General features: G+C 35.0%; 1 protein-coding gene across 4 annotated transcripts in view; it reads left to right on the top strand.

Moving 5' to 3' along the window:
- DACH1 (dachshund family transcription factor 1) overlaps nucleotides 1-19075 on the top strand; it is a 351627-nt gene that overhangs the window by 132624 nt on the left and 199928 nt on the right. For all 4 annotated transcript variants that reach the window (XM_054271829.1, XM_054271831.1, XM_054271828.1 and 1 more), the window contains exon 2: nucleotides 14376-14491. In XM_054271829.1, coding sequence (XP_054127804.1) covers nucleotides 14376-14491 — 116 coding nt within the window. The remainder of the gene's footprint in view (nucleotides 1-14375; nucleotides 14492-19075) is intronic.

Here is a 19075-nt window from a genome sequence, read left to right as displayed (position 1 = left end):
TATAAACCTCCTGATTATCTGTAATGTAAACAAAAGAATATTTTCTGATCACTTTTAAAGTAAAACACAGATGTTCTGCATTGACTGCTGATGTCATTAAACAAAGTGTTTGTATTCATTTAATTTGATCTCCCAAACTGTTAGCATTTAAATTTGTTACTAGGTCAATAGAAAAATTAAAACTTCATAGCAGCCTTATAATACTGACTTTTGTTTACATAATTTTCACTTTAATTAACTCACAGTAAGCCCGTTGAAATAAGTATGTTTGCTTTTTCTCTAAAATAAAACTCGCCCATTGAAGATTTTCTTTTTATTGTGATTATAAAATGAAGAAACATTTTCATGAAAAAGCATGAGCTTAAATATCATCATATGTGTAGAACATTTATGGAACAATTGTAAACCACTTGTGAGGTACCATTGCAAAAGGGTTTAAATTTTAAGAGAAATATGTTTGCTATGTATATAATGGAAAAAGAAAAAATTAAGGACTTAGCACAGTGTTAGTATGTTATACACAGGAACTGGTATAAGAGGTGAATCATGTAATGGCTGTAATATAGAATAAAATTTGGTATTTATACCAATATGAAGAAATTCTGCAAAGCAAATGGTTTCACAAACATTTCTCTTAATGGAAGGATTTGCATGAAATTTCACTGATCTCTCGAGGTTGTGACACAACAGAATATTTAACAATGTGTTTTTATTTATTAAGACTTTTATGTATAATTCTAATAAGACCCTTTTTGGGTAAGTGAAGCCATTTTTAGTCAGAGATAACGGTATTCAGTAGAATGCCAGTCCTGGAAATCAGCTTTCAGGGGTGAGTTTATGTTTGTTATTTTCCAGAGTTGCCTGCTTCTATTATTATTAACTGTGATCTCATTAAGCAAAACAAATTTCACATATGCTAAGCTGGGCCAGGATGAATGTGTATTTTAATTTAAGATCTTTGGGGAACATACAGATAATATTATTGACTTAGTATGAGTCATTAATCTTCCAAGACAGTGCAAGGCACAGCTCTTAGGGTCTGTCTACCCAAAGAGGATTACAAGAGAGGTCTGTGGTCATTTGAAAAATTTATCTCACTATAAAATTGCAATTGACTGAATGGATATTTGAGTCTTAACAATCCTGGTGGTGAAAGGAAGTAAAAAGGGAAAATGTTTGTTTGGCATATGTGAAAGTTAGAAAAAGTTAGAGTGCAAGGAGTACTAGGTACACTCTCTATTACCCTTTGTTTATCCTTGACTACACTTCTAGGTTCGGTATCCATTAGCAAGTGACATCTGGTTTTTCATTTGATTATGGGGCTCGTTTTCTTTCTTAAATGATTGTGTTAATGTTGGTGCCCTGCTAATCACCTGCAGGGATTGTAGTCTGTGTGTACGCATGCTGCACAAACAGATAGGCACACACATCTGTGAATGTGTGTTTGCATACAGAATCACAGAATCATTTAGGTTGGAGCCATTAGCTGAACCCTGCCAAGTCCACCACTAAACCATGTCCCTAAGCGTCCCAGCTACATCTGGGAGTGGTGACTCAGCTTCTCAGGGCAGCCTGTTCTGATGCTTGATAACCCTTCTGGTGGTGAAGTTCTTTCAAATATCCAGCCTAAACCTCCTCAGACTGACAGGTCTGTAATTCCTAGTGTGGAGATACTATAATGAAGAGTGTGGTTCTGTTGTGGTGGGGAAATGGAGAATACTCATCTTCCACCATTTAGCTCTTAGTGGAAGAGTCAGAAGCTGAACTGTTCGCATGCTGTGGGTTTCTCTAGTCCAGTTGAGTAGTTGATAGTCTTGCAGCCCAGTGGGAGAGAGGATGGCGGTCAGTACTTACTAAAGAGAACCAAATCTGGATTGATTCCTTTGATTTAAGGTGCTTTGGGATGAGAACACCTGTTGCCTTGGTGCTGTCTACCCAGAGACTCCCATGCAAGAGGGTGTGCTGGCCTGTATACACATGTATGTGTGATATACATTACATTCATGCAAACAAATATATCTCCCGTGAAGGGCTGCTGTGTGAGAGAGAACGCTCTTGGAAGGACTACATCTCCTGCTCACAGGAGTCCAAAGCATGCCTTGCCATTTTTTTCCCCTCTTAAATTGTTAAATAAAGGGATAAATGAGAAAAAATGGTTGCTTTACTCTTCCACATATTGTTTAAAAACTTTAGAATTTTAATCTCTTTTAAAAGATAGTGTAATGAAGATATACTGAGAAATAAAATGAGAAAGCAACATTACAAACTTATTGTACTTTGCCACTTCATACAGTTAAATTAAAACAGAATATATCTGTTATCCATTTCAAGAAAATTTAGAGAAGGATAATTGATTGATACAAAATTCTTCAAATTTGCTCTTCTTCAAATATTGATAATTTTTTGGAAAAACTGCATAAACACACTGTTCAGTTAAAGTTTGGGAGTGCTTTTGTGTTGGTGAGCAATCAAGTCATGGAAACATCACTGACTGTCAGCCAAGCATGTAACCAAGCACATTTCTGGACAGGATAATGTCTAATTTGATTCTTGTTCTGTGAAAGAGAGTCTTCTGCTGTTTGTTTTTTGTTTTTTTTTTTCTTGAGAACCAGATCCATTACCACCCAAACCCAGTTCTGCCAGAAGTACTTCCAAACAGTACTTCCAACCGTAGGAAAGCATATGGTTTGGTCAAGTAGGTCTTTCTTTAGTGTCATCTTTAGTACTGAATTGAAGCTTGAAACAACAAAAACTCAAACAAAGTCTCCAGCAAATATAATGTTTTGGGACAAACTCTAGCACTGACGAAAATGTATCTTTTTGATCCATGACAATTTGATCACCACATCGAACATTCAGAGAACATCAGCTGGAACAAAATCAGGGAAAAAAACCCCTCTTTCTATTAGTATGTTTGATGATTTGGATGATTTTTCATTCCTTTAACTTTCATGTTGTATTTTCTGAGCTTTTCTCTGTGTGAGCAAGACAGAGTGATAGAAGAGTAGAGTTTCATTGGTAAGAAAATAGAACAAAAACTGAGGTAAGGCTTTGAGAAAAGTAGGAAATACGGCGAACCAAAACATAATTGTGAATTGGCACCTATTTTAACTCTTGTTTTACTTGTCTCTGGGCATAGATAGAAAATCTGTTTGTCGTTATTGTGATTAATTTGTGTTCCATTATCATCTGAACATTCAGTCAGGATTTGTTCTTGTTGTGCTGTGAGCTCTATGGCCAGAGCCAAAAGGGAGCTCTGTGTGCATGTTACATATGGAGATGTGCCAGGCACAGTGTATGTCATTCGGGTGTCCTATGCATGTGCATACTGACCAGCTGTGCCCCAGGAGAGTGTGCTGCAAGTCTTGGTGCCATTTTGCCCATCCTGGAAGTTGTATTCCTGTCTAAAGTTCCCTTATATGAAATCCTGTGGTATGTGTCCCATGCAGCTGAAGATGTGAGTTCTTAAAAGGAAGGATGAATTGGATTGGAAGTTTCTTATTGAGAGTTCATTGTTGAGAATGCGTTTGTAAGCACTAGAATAACTTGATGAATTTGGTAATATGATTTTGGAGGTTCTTTTTCTGCCTTGAGTGAGATGCTTTTGAGGAACACATCTTTTCAGACACAATGCAACAGAAATTTGACTGAATTTCAAAGACTAATGTCTTCACCAGGTACTTTGAAGATGAGAGGTAAAGGGACTAGTAGATCATGTGAAACTTCCAGTCACAGAGTAAATATAGTATATCCATATTAAAATAAACTTGTCAGTAATGGATTTAGGCTTTTCCATAGAATAGATTCTTTGACATCTTCCTATGTAATTCTGTAGTATGCAGATTCATAATGGAATTACTTGAGTTACAATGAAATATAAATAATCATAATAATAATTAAAAAATCAGAAGTAGAAACATTTGTCAGCTCTGTTATCTAAAAGCATACTCCTTGTACTACTTTTTGGAAATGCCTGATTAACCTTTCAGTGTTTCCTTAGGATAACACATTAGTAGCAGACTGTTATTTCTGATAGGATGGACTTTATGTAAGGTGGTTAAGGGACAGCTTGGGGAACTGGCTGCATTTCAGGACTGCAAATAATTTACCTTTAAACACCAACTAAGGGTTGTGGCAAGGTGTTTTAAAGTGTCACCAAATTGGATGCTCTGTAGCTTGATGGAAATGCATTGAATGACTTATGAATTGTTAAAAGTATAACAAGTCAGAGTATCTCTGCTTGAATCACTGTAATATTTCCATTTGGACCTATAGTACTGTCTGTTTTTTATGGTTCTTTTTTTAGAATGGAGGAGTCTTGGACTGCTATTCTTTATTGTTCAAATTACTATAGTACTACTGCTTTGGAGGGAATGCTGTGCTACTGTTCATATGTTTATAGATGCTGCTCTGCAAGGAAATGGGAGGTTGATTGTTTCTGTTCCTTGCCTTGCACAAGGAAAATAAAATACAAATTTATTTTACAATATTCCATAATATAGTGGCCAAGCAAGTCTACATCTAGACTTGCAAGGGTGGAACACTATAACACATGAGGCATCTTGATTTCACAAACAGATTTTGGGGACTGGGAACACAAGTCAGTTTTTTGGAGTGTACTGTAATTTTGTTTTTCCTTTTGAGTTCATATTTTGCTCTATTTTGGAAGTAAAGTACATTTAGAGTACTTACAAGGATTTACTAATTAAAGGGCATCTATAAGGGTAATACCTGTCTTGTATCTCTTGGTCTGCATTGGTTTTCAGTGATGAGCATTGTGCTGGGTGTTGCACAAACCCATGGCTGTTCTGAGAGCTGGTTACTGTTCCAAACAATTTGAAGTCGGAGTGGCAGAGGTGAAACTGATGTTGTGCATATTCTTTAGCTTCTACTTTTGGACTTGCTTACTGATACCAAATAGAAGTGCACTCAAAGAGTGGACCCTCTCATTGTGACCCCAGACATCATCTGTTCAAAGAAACTTGTGATTTTTAATGCTCAGTAATCATCAGAAGATTAATACTTAGTTTGTATTTATAAATATACACAAACACAGATCGCCTTATTTAAAGATTTAAATTCTTGATTTTAGTGAATACTGCATGTTTACCATCAATCTGTGTTACTCAGCTGAGCAGTTACAGCTGTACAGACTAGGAGAGAGTCTTTTCAATATTTCATACCACTACTGTTACTCTCAAATGTACAATAAAAGTCACTTTCAAGCTTTTATTTAGGCAGTTCCAGCAATTCTTTGGAAGTGTACGGTTAACGAGCGTGGGTTTTCAGAATTAAAAATAAGGTGAATAAAGGGCAGTGAACATTAACCATGGTCTCTGGCAGAAGCGAGTATAAAATTTTTCATAGTGAATATAAGGAGTTTTTTAAAGGGCAAAAGGTTTAAGATATAGGCAACTTCATTAAAGACGTGACAGTTCACTTGTTTCAGCATTTCATATAAGGAATTGTGGCCAATTAACTGACGAGTGCATTCAGATATTACAGTGGATACACTCATATGATAGAACTTCATTATCAACTGTTACGAATAAAAATAGCATATTAATCATTGCACTGCCAGGAGAACCAGAATATTTTCACTAAATACCTTGAATAGTACAATATTTTTTTCTTTTTTAAAGTTAAATCATCATTGACATGTTTATGTATCTTATATCCAATACAGACAGAAATGGACACTAGCTCTGTGACCCCTGGAGCAATGGTGGGCTTGCATCTTATGTAGATGCGTTATCTTGTAGCATTTCTGCTCTTCTTTTTAAAGTGACTCTCAAAATGGCAGCTGCTCCCCAGTATGTCCTGATGAAAAACAAATCAAATAATATTTTTTCTAAAGAAGTTAAACAAAAATTTCTTAAATAAAGATGGTTACTTAAGTATGGTTACATATGTGTTCAAAAGAGGAGTATGCTGTTATATGGCCTGTTTTTGCTTTGAGTCTAATTGGTTATTTGTACGTGCAATTATCTGATTTATGTTCACAAATTTGTAATTACATGTGCAAGTCATATGCAGAGATGAATACAGATGGTTGGAAAACAAGCCTTGAAGCAGGACTGTTCATTCCAACTAAAGTTCATACATTTAAATCATTGTTTCAGGCCATATGCAGACTCTAACACACATAACCACAAGAGTTAGGCTTGCTTTGCATTAGGAATCATCTCAGCAACTTGAAGTAAAAACTTTTGTAAAAAAATGAAAGCTTAAATTTTTTTTAGATTTGTGTCATTGTGGATCAAGCCTGCGTTTCTGGCCTATTAACTCCACGCTTGACATTTTTATAGTATATATAGTAGATGATGTTTTGAGGGGATGTTTTTAGAATTAAAAGCCTAAGAAAAGATGAAAACAGTTGAGGAAAAAATAGGCTTTGCATCTGTTATAGTTTGGGGTTTCATGTGGGTGAATAACACTGTTAGAAGGAATCATTTAGCTTGCATATTTAAATTTTGGGTGGGGTTTATGCTGTAAGGTTGAGTGAAATGGGAAAGGCATCTGTTATAACTTGACAGAAAGAGCATTTTGTGGGAAGCATGCACTTTATATCACTACTTTTTCCACTTTTTTTTTTCAAATTTTTTTGGTAGTTGCAGAAGTATTCTGAAAAGACAGCAGTGTAAATTGAGGAAATAAATACAAATTTTCAAGGTTTTCTTGTTATTGTTTTCTTGGTTTTTTTAAAATTTTCTTGATATTGCCAGTATTCCTAAATAACTTTATCCAGGATCACCAATGCTGTGATTTCTGAGTACTGTTTCTGAAGTAAGGTTTATATAATGAAAAAAAAAAATCAATATGGTTTGAATCTGCGCATGAGTTCTCTTTAATAATTGCATTTCATTGTTCATTCAGACTTATTTTCAACTCTAGCTTGTGTGGCTGTCATCATCAGAAGCTTGTATTTCACAGTTATTACATAATCATGAGAGCCAACATACTTACGTGTTTTAAGAACTTTCAGGAAGATCTAGTGTTTCAGCTAATTAGATGAAGCAGTGAGCTTTTTGACTTAATTTACTTCTGACATCATAATTCTGCCACCCAACAGAATTACCTTCATTTTTTGTCTATTTTTCTCTATTTCCAATAGATTATTTACAGATCTCAATTTCATTAAGAGAACAGGCATATGCCAGTAATATTTTGAGCTTATGTACAATCACAGCTGTATTTAAACCTGGTACTGTAACTTACGCCAGTAACACTCAGATTTCTAACTGGTTTTATTTCATTTCTTGCCCTTTAGATCATTCATATATTCAAGTATTATAATCAGTTGCAGAGAATCTTTTTCTTATATTCTTTCATTGTGTTTGTAGTAGGACTTCAGCCATCAAGGGAGAACTGGCAGGTGTGGCTGTAATATATATTTTATATATTCTTGCACTCTTGTACCTTGTATCTTAGACTCTTGTATCAAGAATATTACTAATCTTGCTGAAAAGCAGAGCGATTTGGGCTGCAGTGTTGAGGAGGATGAAAATGACATGCTGTTTACATGACAGTTCTGCTAGGAAAAGAAATAATTCAACAAGGTCTTCTCTACCCCAGCAAAAGAGTAGAATCCAAGGACTAACCTGTGGTCTTGTATTACTGCAGTAAATGACTTTGGAATGGGATACGAAGTGAAATATATTTTCTTCCATTTATTTTTCTTCCACTGCTAAGCTGGTATTGCATGTCTGACCCAATATCCACTTTTTGGCCATTTTGGTTCAAAAATAGCAGTAAAGTGTTCTGTTACTGAAATGCAGTAATGTTTCATCAGCATGATTTCTCCACTGCTCACTCTGTAACACAACCTAATTCTTTTGGAGATCATTCATGCACTTCTTTATGAAGATTTTGAAACAGATCTTTGTATTTATTTTTATCAGCATTGTTTGCTGTCTCAGTAACTCCTAATATATCATGAGTTCAGCATAATTATTGCGTGAGAACATTTTCTGTTTAATTGTGAGAAGAAAAATAAATTTAAGGTAATTGCACTGAGAGTTTTATTGTTTTACAAGACTGCTGCAAGTAAAAAGGACATGGTGTGACTTCTGATGGTTGTTTTACTAAATGCCAAAATAAGTGTATGCTGTGTCTTAGAATTGCATTTTTTACTTTGTTCTTGAGTGGGAGCAGAAGGGGAAAACCTAAAATAGTAAAGTATAAGGTTTGGATCGATGTACTTTGTCATTTTTTTGCCTTTAAAATGCTAGTTCAGTGCATCAGGAATATTTATGAAGGTTACCTTGGCAAGCAAGTGTTTTCCAAGCAGAGGAATTAAATTACACAAAAGGTTTAGTCAGTCTTCCTAGACCTTATTTTTCAGTACTGACACACCCTTGGCTCACGTCGTGCAAGTGTGAAGGCTGCACGTATGATGAGAGCAGCGCAGAAGCTATCCCAAAACCCAGAAATACGTGTGGGGAGAGCCCACTGCCTGTGGTTACAGGTTGTCACAGGGCATCTCTGTCTTTGCATTAAGTCAGCAAGTGACATCTTCTGCCCTTTTGCAGTGTCCATTATAAGGCGAGCACGTCACTGCTTCCAGTGGCTGATCACCTAAATGTCATTCTGCCTGCTTCTTTGGGGTCAAAAGTTCTGTGTCAGGCTTTGAAGCACTAAGGGGAGGTGGAACAGATGAGAAATAAAGCATAGATTTTCAAAATGTACCTAAATGAGATGCATAAGTGCTGATGTAGCTAAAATTGGTGTTGATATTCTAAACTGTTTCAGGCAGTTCTAAGAACTTAAAAAATACATTAAATGAATACACCAAATCCTTGTTACAGATTTGCTTCCTATCACTTCTGGCATGTAACTTTTCCTGCCACTCCCCAATATTACTGATTATAAAACTGCCTGGCCAATGGTAACTTCACTGCATCATGTATGCCCAGCTACAGATGAGGACAATATTTCTGTGCACTAAACTTGCTCACAGACAAGGTTAAAAATAAACCTTTGCATGTAGAAAACAAACCTGAAATTCATTAATTTTGGCAGTAAAAGCAGTTTGCCTCCTTACTACTGGTTAAGACTTGCAGTTTTCTTTATGGGTGCTTCATATATTTAATAAAAATAATTTTAAGGAGTAAAACTTGATTTATCAAGTGTTCATATGGCACAATTGTTCCTCAAAATCAGGACATGAGAAAGATAAATCACAGAATTATCTCAACATTTTAGAGCACTTTTAGTTTCCTAGCACATGTTTTGCCATGAAGTTAGTCATCTGTAAATGCTAGTGATGTGCTCTGAGAATTATATACTACTCATGAAGAGTTTCAGCTGTTTCGGAGCCAAACCTTCCTTGGTGCTCAAAGGTCTTAACAGAAATCAGTAGGAGGTCTACTTATCTATGGCTTTCAAGGATGAGACCCTTAAATTTTAACATCAAGTCTGTCTTCTGGCAGATAGTAATAAGGGCTGAATGCAGCCTTTGATGCATTCAGTTACATTTAAAGCCAAGCAGATAAGCCCATACTATTGTCCTGTTGTCTCTTTCCATGTGATTGTACAGGGCTGGGTTTTCTCTTGATTACATCTGCTTTTAATTGTTTAGCACTATTAAAACATTTCTAGGAGCGAGCTCATACTTGATAATATAATTAAAATTACGTAAAACTTTAAAAATATTATCAAAGCACAACATTTTAACTGATAAGGAAAACAAACTCTTCCATTTCTTATTCTTTAATTCAGCCATCTGTTGTTTTCTAGATTTGGTTAGACAGGAAGGATAGAAGACTAATATATGTTGATCAAAAGACCAAGAAATAACCATATTCTCAGCCTTAAATGTAGTCTCAATTGCTTCTCATGCTAATCACAGTGCAGTACACAAATACACCCTTTTTCTTCAAAGATGAAATGCTACAGCCATAGTATTCCTTGATGTATTTATGAAATTGCAGAGATGAAATACAAATCTGGCTGCAAATTGATGGATTTATTTTCAGCCATTCTGGAAAGTGTTCTGGTTATCTAATTAGCTGATGTTAGTGAAGAAAGTCCATGAGACTTGCAAGATTCACTAATCTGCACCTTGAGTTCCTCATTCACATAATAGCATATTGTGACTGTAAACCATGATAATTTCTACAAAAATAAAGATCAGTTGTCTGTAGGAATGTCTTTTAAGACTTGAAAAAAATCTGATCATTTTATCACAAACTGACACAAACTGATGGATTTTCATGGGTATAAATTCATTTAGGTGCTTCACTTCAAAAATTTGACTACTAAGTTAGTAATACTTAGTCCCATAGAAAGCTTTCACTTTCTTCTTCAACATATGTTATCTCAGGTATGAAAATTTAAATTTTAGAGCAGAAAATAACTTATTCATATTTCTAAAAGCAGAGTGACACTCTATTTTAAGACAGATATCCTTTTTAATGCAGTTCACAAAGAACTGCTAACTTCCCTATAGACTTCTACCCTGGTCTTTAGAACAGTTAATCTTGTGGCTTCCTTTAATCTTTGTTGATATTGTCTAGTTTCTGCTTTGTTTAATTTACTCTTTGAAGAATGAAATAGTAGACAGGAAGACATCAGCTGTGTCTTCCAGATGTAGCATTGTTTCTTCCAGTGTCTTCTTGTGGAGTCCCAAAACACTCCTTAACTTCTCTGTACTATAACTCTAGGTATTCACAAGGTATTCACTTTGGCTTTTGGGGTTTTGGCATTTCACACTATTTATCTTAGCTCTAAAAAATCCAGACTTTGGGCATCTTCAAAATCAAAATGGGTTATGTTTGAGTTTACCCACTGAGATAATTAGCATTTCCATAAGAAGTCATGTGTGCTTTCGGAAAAAACAATGTAGTTCTTCCAATAATTGTATTCAGATAAAAGACAAAATTTTACTTTTTCTATATGTCTATAAACGCTTATATACAAAATCTAAATTTGAGTAAAAATAGTATTATCATCAGCTTTTAAATGATGATTTTTGTATCATAGTGTCATCAACCAGAAGAAAAGATTACTGATTGTTCTGGAATTTAAATGCATCTTTTACATAATAAATCAACTCATACCTATTTAAATTATGTTTAATTTTTTATACTGAAGATAAACCTACTGATTTAGATAAAGGAGTAGGCATATGATGAGTATTTTGAAGGTTTCTTATCTTGTAATGAAAATGAACGTGCCCTAATCTAAAAATAAGTAGGTCTTTACTATACTAGAGTTTATGAAAAATACCAACAAAATGATTTATTAAGCTATTTTTATTGTCCTTTTTATGATAGTTAAACTAATTTGCTATGCTTTTGATGTTTTTTTGAAGAGTTTATCATATAGCTATAAAAATGATAATGAACTACAAAACAACATGCGAGTTTTCAATTCTAGTCAAAGTGATTATTTTTTAAAGTATTTTTTTATGCCATTTTCCCCACGACTTTGGTAATGATTCATATAAAATTCTTGCAATTCTTATAGTTTGAAAATGAATCTTACCAAATGGTAGTATTTCAAGTTAGTACTATGGTTAATGAAACAAACGCTTAACAAATGACAACTAACAAATTCAGTCAAGTATTGCTATTCAATCAGTTATTAAGGACAATTAGATATATTCATTTTAATTGTGTATTACATAGTCTGCCGTGCTTCTAAATCAAATCTTCCAGGCCTTAAGAAATGATTCTTAATTTGCCATACAGTGTTTTTCTGCCTTGTTATTAGGAAAAAAAACGACATTTCTTAAATAGGTAAATTCCTTTTAATAGTAGATTGGAACTAGTGTCACTTAAAATTTTTATCAGGATTAAATAGGTTTCCTTCTCAGAAATTTCATTTAAATAGAATCACAGAATAAGCTGAGTTGGAATGGCTCTGTAAGGATCAAGTCTGGCTCCTGGCCCTTGCACAGGACCATCCCCAAGTCACACCATGTGCCTGAGAGCGTTGTCCAAACACTCCATGAACTTTGTCAGGCTTGGTGCTGTGACCAGTTTCCTGGGGAGCCTCTTCCAGTGTCCAGCCATCTGCTGGGTGAAATAATATTTGTAAGATTGGAATTGGAAGTTTGGGACTTTAGAAAACATTTACTTGGTAAATTTCGGGATAAATCGTGGAATGGAGTTGGGTTGCTGGACTAATTTATGGCTTTGAGTGTAACACACCACTGCTTTTGTACACAATAGCACAAGCAATTTGATTCTAGAAGGTGACCAAAGGAAGAGTTCTGCCTTGGATATTTCAGTATCACTCACCTATAATTTGCTGCTGACCTTTGTTTAGACCTTGGTCCATGACTGTCTTCCCTTAGGCTTTGAAGAGGAGTGGTTTTATTCCTCAAATCAAAGACAAAAGCATCCAGGCTTCATCATGGCTACACTTGGTAGTTAACATCAAAGAGAGTCTTTGCAGGTGTGAACTTGCTTTTTATAAAGACCTAGAAGTTACTGGTACATTGTGCATTGTGCCACATTGCTTGTGTTCTGTTTTGCTGCTCTCAGACCCTGCAATGGTCATATCACAATAGTGATTTGAGTACTTCATCATAGATACTTAAATGAAACCATTAAAGTTTTCCTACACACTGGCATTTTTTGGTGGGTGAATATATTAGAAACACTCCATTTAAATCAGATCATTTTTGTCTATAATGTTTTGTTCAGTTTTATGTGTATTCATGGTATATTTATTTTTATTGTAAATCACAAAGGAAATATCAAAGAAAATCCGAAGACATTTAATTTGGTTTTCTGAGGTGGAATAAGACAATGTTCTTTTTCTACAGCTGTTTTTCTTGTTGTTTTGAACATATGACAATTTTGTTTACACTAAAAAAAATCAAAAATGCCAAACCAATCAAAGAAATTACCAAGCTTATAATTTTAATAATGACCTCAGCTCAGGACATTAAGTTAGGAATTAATGATCAGTTAAGGTTAATGACTCAATGCCTTGAGTCATTAAACTTCAAGAAAATGCTCTGTACTTTGATTGTTTTTGGTTTATTAAAGTTAGGTTGTAGAAGGTGCCAAAAAAAGAAAAAAAAAAAGAAAGTATTTCCAAACACAATGGAAACTAATATGAATAGAAAGCAGAGGTATTTTATTATCTGCTTCGTTCTGCAGTCCCAGCATAGCTAGAAATGCCATTGTTCCTCATTAGAATTTTGTTAGTATGGGGACCTAAGAAGGAAAACCTTTCATACCCACCTTTCTTTTCTTTCTTGCTCTGAAACAAATTAAGAACTTCAAATGTTTGGCAGATCATAAGTTAACGCTGCAGTTTTAGAGCAGCACATCGCCTTTTTCTATGAAGTTTTTCCACAATGTCCCCTAAATGAGCAGTTGCAGGATGTTGCAGTGGTACCATGCTATGATCTGCACATAGGAATACAAGCCTTTGGATATATATTGTATGAGCAGGTACATATTTGTATATAAGTGGGCAATAAGTATTTTCATTGTCATCCATGTCTAATTTGTCTGCTACTGAGGCAGTCCAGGAGTTGGAAAGTTGTGTCTGTGAGCATTTAACAGACAAGGAGTGCTTAAACCTGAAGGCCTTTATTTTTCCATACTGGAGACATGTGAGCTGCGTGATGGCTTTTGCTCAACAATATTGTACAAATAATTCCAAGTCCTTTCTGACATAAAGTAGTATATTTAAAGTAAGGTGTCTTAGTGAGATTTTCACTTTAAATAGAATAAGGGTTAAATGATAACTTGACTTATCTTTTAAATGACAAAAAATAAAGAAATTGCAAGACCTTTTCACACATTAGATATGTATTGTCATTTATCATCTAGATATCAGGCTAGCAGTGCGAAGTAATAAAACATATCATCGAAAAATGTGCTATAGGTCTGAATCACTCTTTCATTCCACCTCCCAGCTAACTGTAGTATTAAATCAAACAAGCAGAACATTTCCTTAGGCAGCCATTGCCTTTTAATTTCCTGAAGAACCTTAAAATATCATTCATTACAAGTACTACACATATTTGGTTTTTAAAAGTCTCATAAATCAATAGCAGGCTGACTGTAATAATTATTACAAGTTAGTGCATAATTTTCGTGCTGAAGGCTGCATGCAGAACTTTAGCATATGCAAACGAGGCAATTCAAACTGTGTATAGATATTAATATGAAGAAGCAGGTAACGAGGTGCAGGCTATGAATTATGCATCAAGAGCGGCTGATCTTCAATGAGGAAAATGAATTCAGCATGTAATCTAATTAGTGATGGAAGTCTATTACATCTAACTGCAAAAGCAACCGTCCTTGAAACAAATTTATTTACAGTCCATGTTACCACTTGAAACAACTTTGAAATGATGTGTAAGACAACAGCTTAATTGTAAAAATTTTTTTGTTTGTTTGTTTCAGTTCTAGACCTGGAAGGCCTCCTAAGAGGACTCAAAGTGTCACCTCCCCAGAGAATTCTCATATCATGCCACATTCTGTCCCAGGCCTAATGTCTCCTGGAATCATCCCGCCAACAGGTAGGATCGCTAGAAACACCTTCACACGGGCAATCTTTGGAATTCATGGCTTATATCCACTTGTTAATAGATTAACAGTCTAGGAAAGCAGCAGACAAATATCACAATAGTTCCCCTAATGTCACACTGTTGGTACACAAATATGTTGTGTGTAATGGAAATTGTGGCAGCTTAGTACTTCAGAATAACTGAACAAATAATAATCCTTTATGAATTTTTTCTCCCTGTTCTTTTTCTTTATAAGCAAAAGCCTTTCAAAGCATGAATTACCTATCATTAGACAATAATCTCCCTATTCATTTTTAATAGATCAGATATCTTCTGCTTTTTTTTGCTGCTTTGCTTCATTAGATAATGTCATCATGAATATAGTTGCCTGAAGAAACTGAGTTAGTTAAAATAACTCCATGCTGCACACATGTCTTTCTTAATTTTTCATCCTGAAATTCTATTTTTGATATGTCTCCTGAGGCTTTACACTAATATAAAGTCCTGTAACAATCTGTTTCTCATACTACTATTTTCTTTTGAAACTTACTGTACCATCTCCTAGCAGTGACTTGCTCTTAGACATGGTTAAATTTAGAAAGGCTGTTTTGCAGGGAGGAGATGAACAGTCACCCAAAGATGGAGGCACCCAATAGTCAAGCTGCTGGTGGTGCCACATTCTCTCTCTTCATGGTACAGTCCTGTTAAACTCTGGGACTTCTTTCAGCAGAGTCCACCTGAGCTTCTACTTCTTGCCCAGTTATTTCCTGCTTATTTGCATGGCTCAGTCTCTCTAACACTGATTTTCTCTAAGGAAAAAATAATTAACTAGACAGATCAAATAGACAGGAAGATTACTTGATCTTGTGGACCGGATGATGGGTGGATGTTTGGGTTCATGCCCATGATCACGTCTCTCTAAGTACAAACATGATTCTTGGCATGATTTTCATCACAGATGACTAACATCTCAAAAGAAATGCTCAGTTCAGGAAACAACAAATACCAGAAACTGTTTGAATGTAATTGTCTTGTCTGGAGGAAGAAGGAAAGTGAAGAAGGCTTAGCTCAGTGGACATAAGAGGACCTGTACTTTGTCTTAGGCTCGGGAGCTGCTTTACATGGTGAGATAGACACATAGCTAGAAATATTTTATTTGACATTTAAAGTTTTTTAAAAATGAGGAGAAGTTATAAAATGAAGAAATGAAGGGAGGTCAGACAACAAAGGTGGGTAGGAGAGAGGTATAAAATAAGGAGAGGGAAAGAGGGATGAGGCAGAGTGTAGGGGAATATGGAAAAGTGTCAGGCAAGTAGAACTCACAGTAGTAGTCTGGGCAGGTGTGACCAGCAAAAAAAAAGAAGGGGGGGATTGAAATACTTTATGCAATAGAATTTACAGGATAAAATCTTGTATAGAAAATAGAGATTGTGCAGAGTGAATGCAACGTGAGAATAGTAGATGTGGGCAGAGAATAAAGTTTTTATTGGGCAGAAACTTTCATGTTCATGAGGGAGAGATCAAAAATTGCAGAAGCAAAGGGAAATTATTTGGGGGAAGTAAGGCAAGAAAATATCAAAGAAAAAATTGCATGTGAAAAGTAGAAAGGAGATGAAAGAAGTCAGAGACAAATAAGCAGGCAAAAAAGAGGGAGACAGGAAAAGAAACCTTGTCAACAGTATCATTCAGGGTTTTGTGTTACAGCTAATATCTAAGAGCAGATCACCTCTTGATTTTTTATTTTAAGAAAGCAGTTTAAAACCACAACTAATGCCTAAAAGTATCCAATTCCTCTCTAGTCCTTTAAAGTTGGTCATAACAAGTTAACAGTAAAAATATATGGTACTAAAACCAGAGATCCAATTTCTTAGAGTATCAGCCCACAAAACCAGATGCAAATCCTTTAAAAATGTTGATTGAAAAAAAAAATAGAAGAAAATAATTCAAAATTAAAGAAAATAGGCATATGTAAGGTTATCATTCATCAAATCCACTTTGGATGGTATTGCTTGGTGAGTCTCTTGCAGAAGAAGAAAGGTTCAAATGCAATTGCTATCGCATTTGGACTGGTTTCACATTACATGGCTTACCACAACAGAAGGAGTGGTATGATATTTTTCCCATTGTGGTGGTGTCGAGTCTCAAACAGCACAAAAAATGCAAACAATAACTCTGATAAAAGAGAGCTCTGGGGTCTAATGTTCCATGAGGTATGCAAAGTTTCAGCAAAGATAAAGAGCATCGTGACAGCAGTGCTACATGACAGTCATTCCAGCATTTTATAGGAAGGCAAGTATAAAAATAGACTTACAGTCTGATCTTGTGAGTTCAAAACAATGAAAATTTGTGGGTCTGCATTGTAAATAAGTACCAAAACTACTCTAAGAGCCCTACAAAGAAAAGACAGCAATAACTGCGATAGATGATGTGGGTGCCATTGTTACGTGCTGCCCCATTAGTTGGTATGAGAAAAATCTTTCCAATTTTAAATTTTACTCCATATTTTGACTGTACATAAAGAAAACTTCTGAATAACCACTGACTAGCTGAGGTTGTCAGGCACAACTGGGGGTCACCTAGCCCAGCCTCTGCTGGTCAAAGTAAGATCACTCAGAACAGGTTGTTCAGGGCTGGATACACTTGAGATTCCGTGAGTATCTTTGAGGATATAGACACCATGATGTCTTTTTGCAACTTGTTACAATGTTTCACTACTCTAATAATAACATTGGAAATTTTTTTTACTTTTCAATGGACTTTCCTGTATTTCATTTTGTGTTTGTTGGGCCACATTTGAGAAGTCTGGTTCCATCTCTGTCTTTACCAGGTTTTCATACACATTAGAAAGATACCCCCATGTCTTCTCCAGGCTGAACAGTCCCAGCTCTCTCAGTCTTTCTTGATATGTCAGGAATTCCAAAAGATGGTTCTTAATTTAAGGAGTTTGTGAAGTGTGAATTTCCTGTTAGCATCGAGCTTTAAGCAGAAAAAATAAAACTACCAGACTATTAAGTGCTTCCTACCCTTTCTCTCTCTGTTATTCTTTTCTTTGTAATAACTTCTTCTTTTTAAACTTTCTGATTGATTTAATAATCTGAGTGTAATAACTAAGTTTCCTTCCTGCCTACAAAAATTTATAAGTGATCACACAAACAATTATGTGCTATTTAATGCTCTTTAAGTATAGAGGTCTGCGATTATTAGGTATATCTAGGATGCACGATGCTATGATTTAATACATGATTTTTACTTGAAATTTTTTCCTTTTTCCAAAATGTGCTGCATAATACATAAAGAGAGATTTAAAGGAGGAAATTTTGATTTCTGAGGTGACTGGTTCTGCATGCATCATTTATGTGTGCAAATAATGCTGGTATTAAGCTGTATCCTGAGATTTCTCGTGATATTCCAGTACTGTATTTTTTTGTAGGAGGCCAAATTAAGGCACCCTTGAAAATCTTTTATATCATTGATATAAACTCTGAAAATGCATCCAGAGAACATTGCATCATCAGTTAGAATGAACTTGCTTTATGGAAGTACTTGGGTACTAAGATGAGATGTAGGAATGGTATACAGAAGGAAAGTAAAAGAGAAAAAAGGTTTAATATTCCACATGTTTTTAATGAACTATAAATTGAAGAAGTGAGGATCACCCATCAGTTGATATTCTGTCCATTTTATTACAATTAGATATTACCCCCAATTGCTGATCTATCCACTGTCTTTCATTAAGGTCAATTTTGACCTTAATGAAAGACAGTGGACAGAATGCTCCCAGATTTATAGAAGAATGGTTACTTCACAAAAGATAATCTTATTTCTATGAACATAAATATGTAGGACCTTTGATAGTGTGACAAAATGAGGAATGTGTAATATTCCTCCTTCTGAGGAGCTTCAGAAATTGTCCAGAGAATCAAAATCTGCCTACACAATGTTACAAATTGTGTAGTCAGAAGAAAGAATTTGATGTAGGCTCAAGCAGTTGTACTGATGTTTCCAGCTTATCTAGGTAACACCTTGAAATCCTTCCAAAAATGTATGGCTCATCATAGTTAACTTTGATCTGATGTCTTAGTGTACTGCAGATCTTTTCTTGGCTAATATGCTTGAAAAGTTGTCTAAAGTTGAAACACTGGATGATTGTAATTGTGATCAATCAGAAAAGTGCTGTACATCCTGAATGTATGATATACCTTTTTACTTTTATGTCTGGAGTAGCTATATAACACATAAAATGATATTTCCATTGTTTTTCATACAAACTTTAAAAAGCAATTTTTTTCACTTTTCTAATTATTTCGGTAATTTTTCTTCAGTATTTTAGGTTTTGAAGCTGCTTTTAAAACTCTTTGCTTAATTCTTCTGCAACTTGGCCTACTGAGTCTGAAACCTACAGGTGACAAAATGAGTAACTGCAATCTCTTGTGCTTATTTCAGGAACTGCATCTTTCAAAGATAAAATGAGAATATAAAGTGCTTTTGGAAATTGCTGACATAGGGTGGGATAAGAATGCTCCTTCACATATTGATATATATCTATAGATATATCTTTGTCAATTAAAAAAGTAATTTCAAAGCATGTTTTATTTA

The sequence above is a fragment of the Melozone crissalis genome, unplaced genomic scaffold (assembly GCF_028551555.1).
Source record: "Melozone crissalis strain CALT ecotype California unplaced genomic scaffold, PUWL_Pcris_2 ptg000013l_1, whole genome shotgun sequence".
Classification (NCBI taxonomy): Eukaryota; Metazoa; Chordata; class Aves; order Passeriformes; family Passerellidae; genus Melozone; species Melozone crissalis.
Note: the sequence above shows the minus strand (reverse complement) of the source record. Positions and strands in the feature narration are given on the sequence as shown.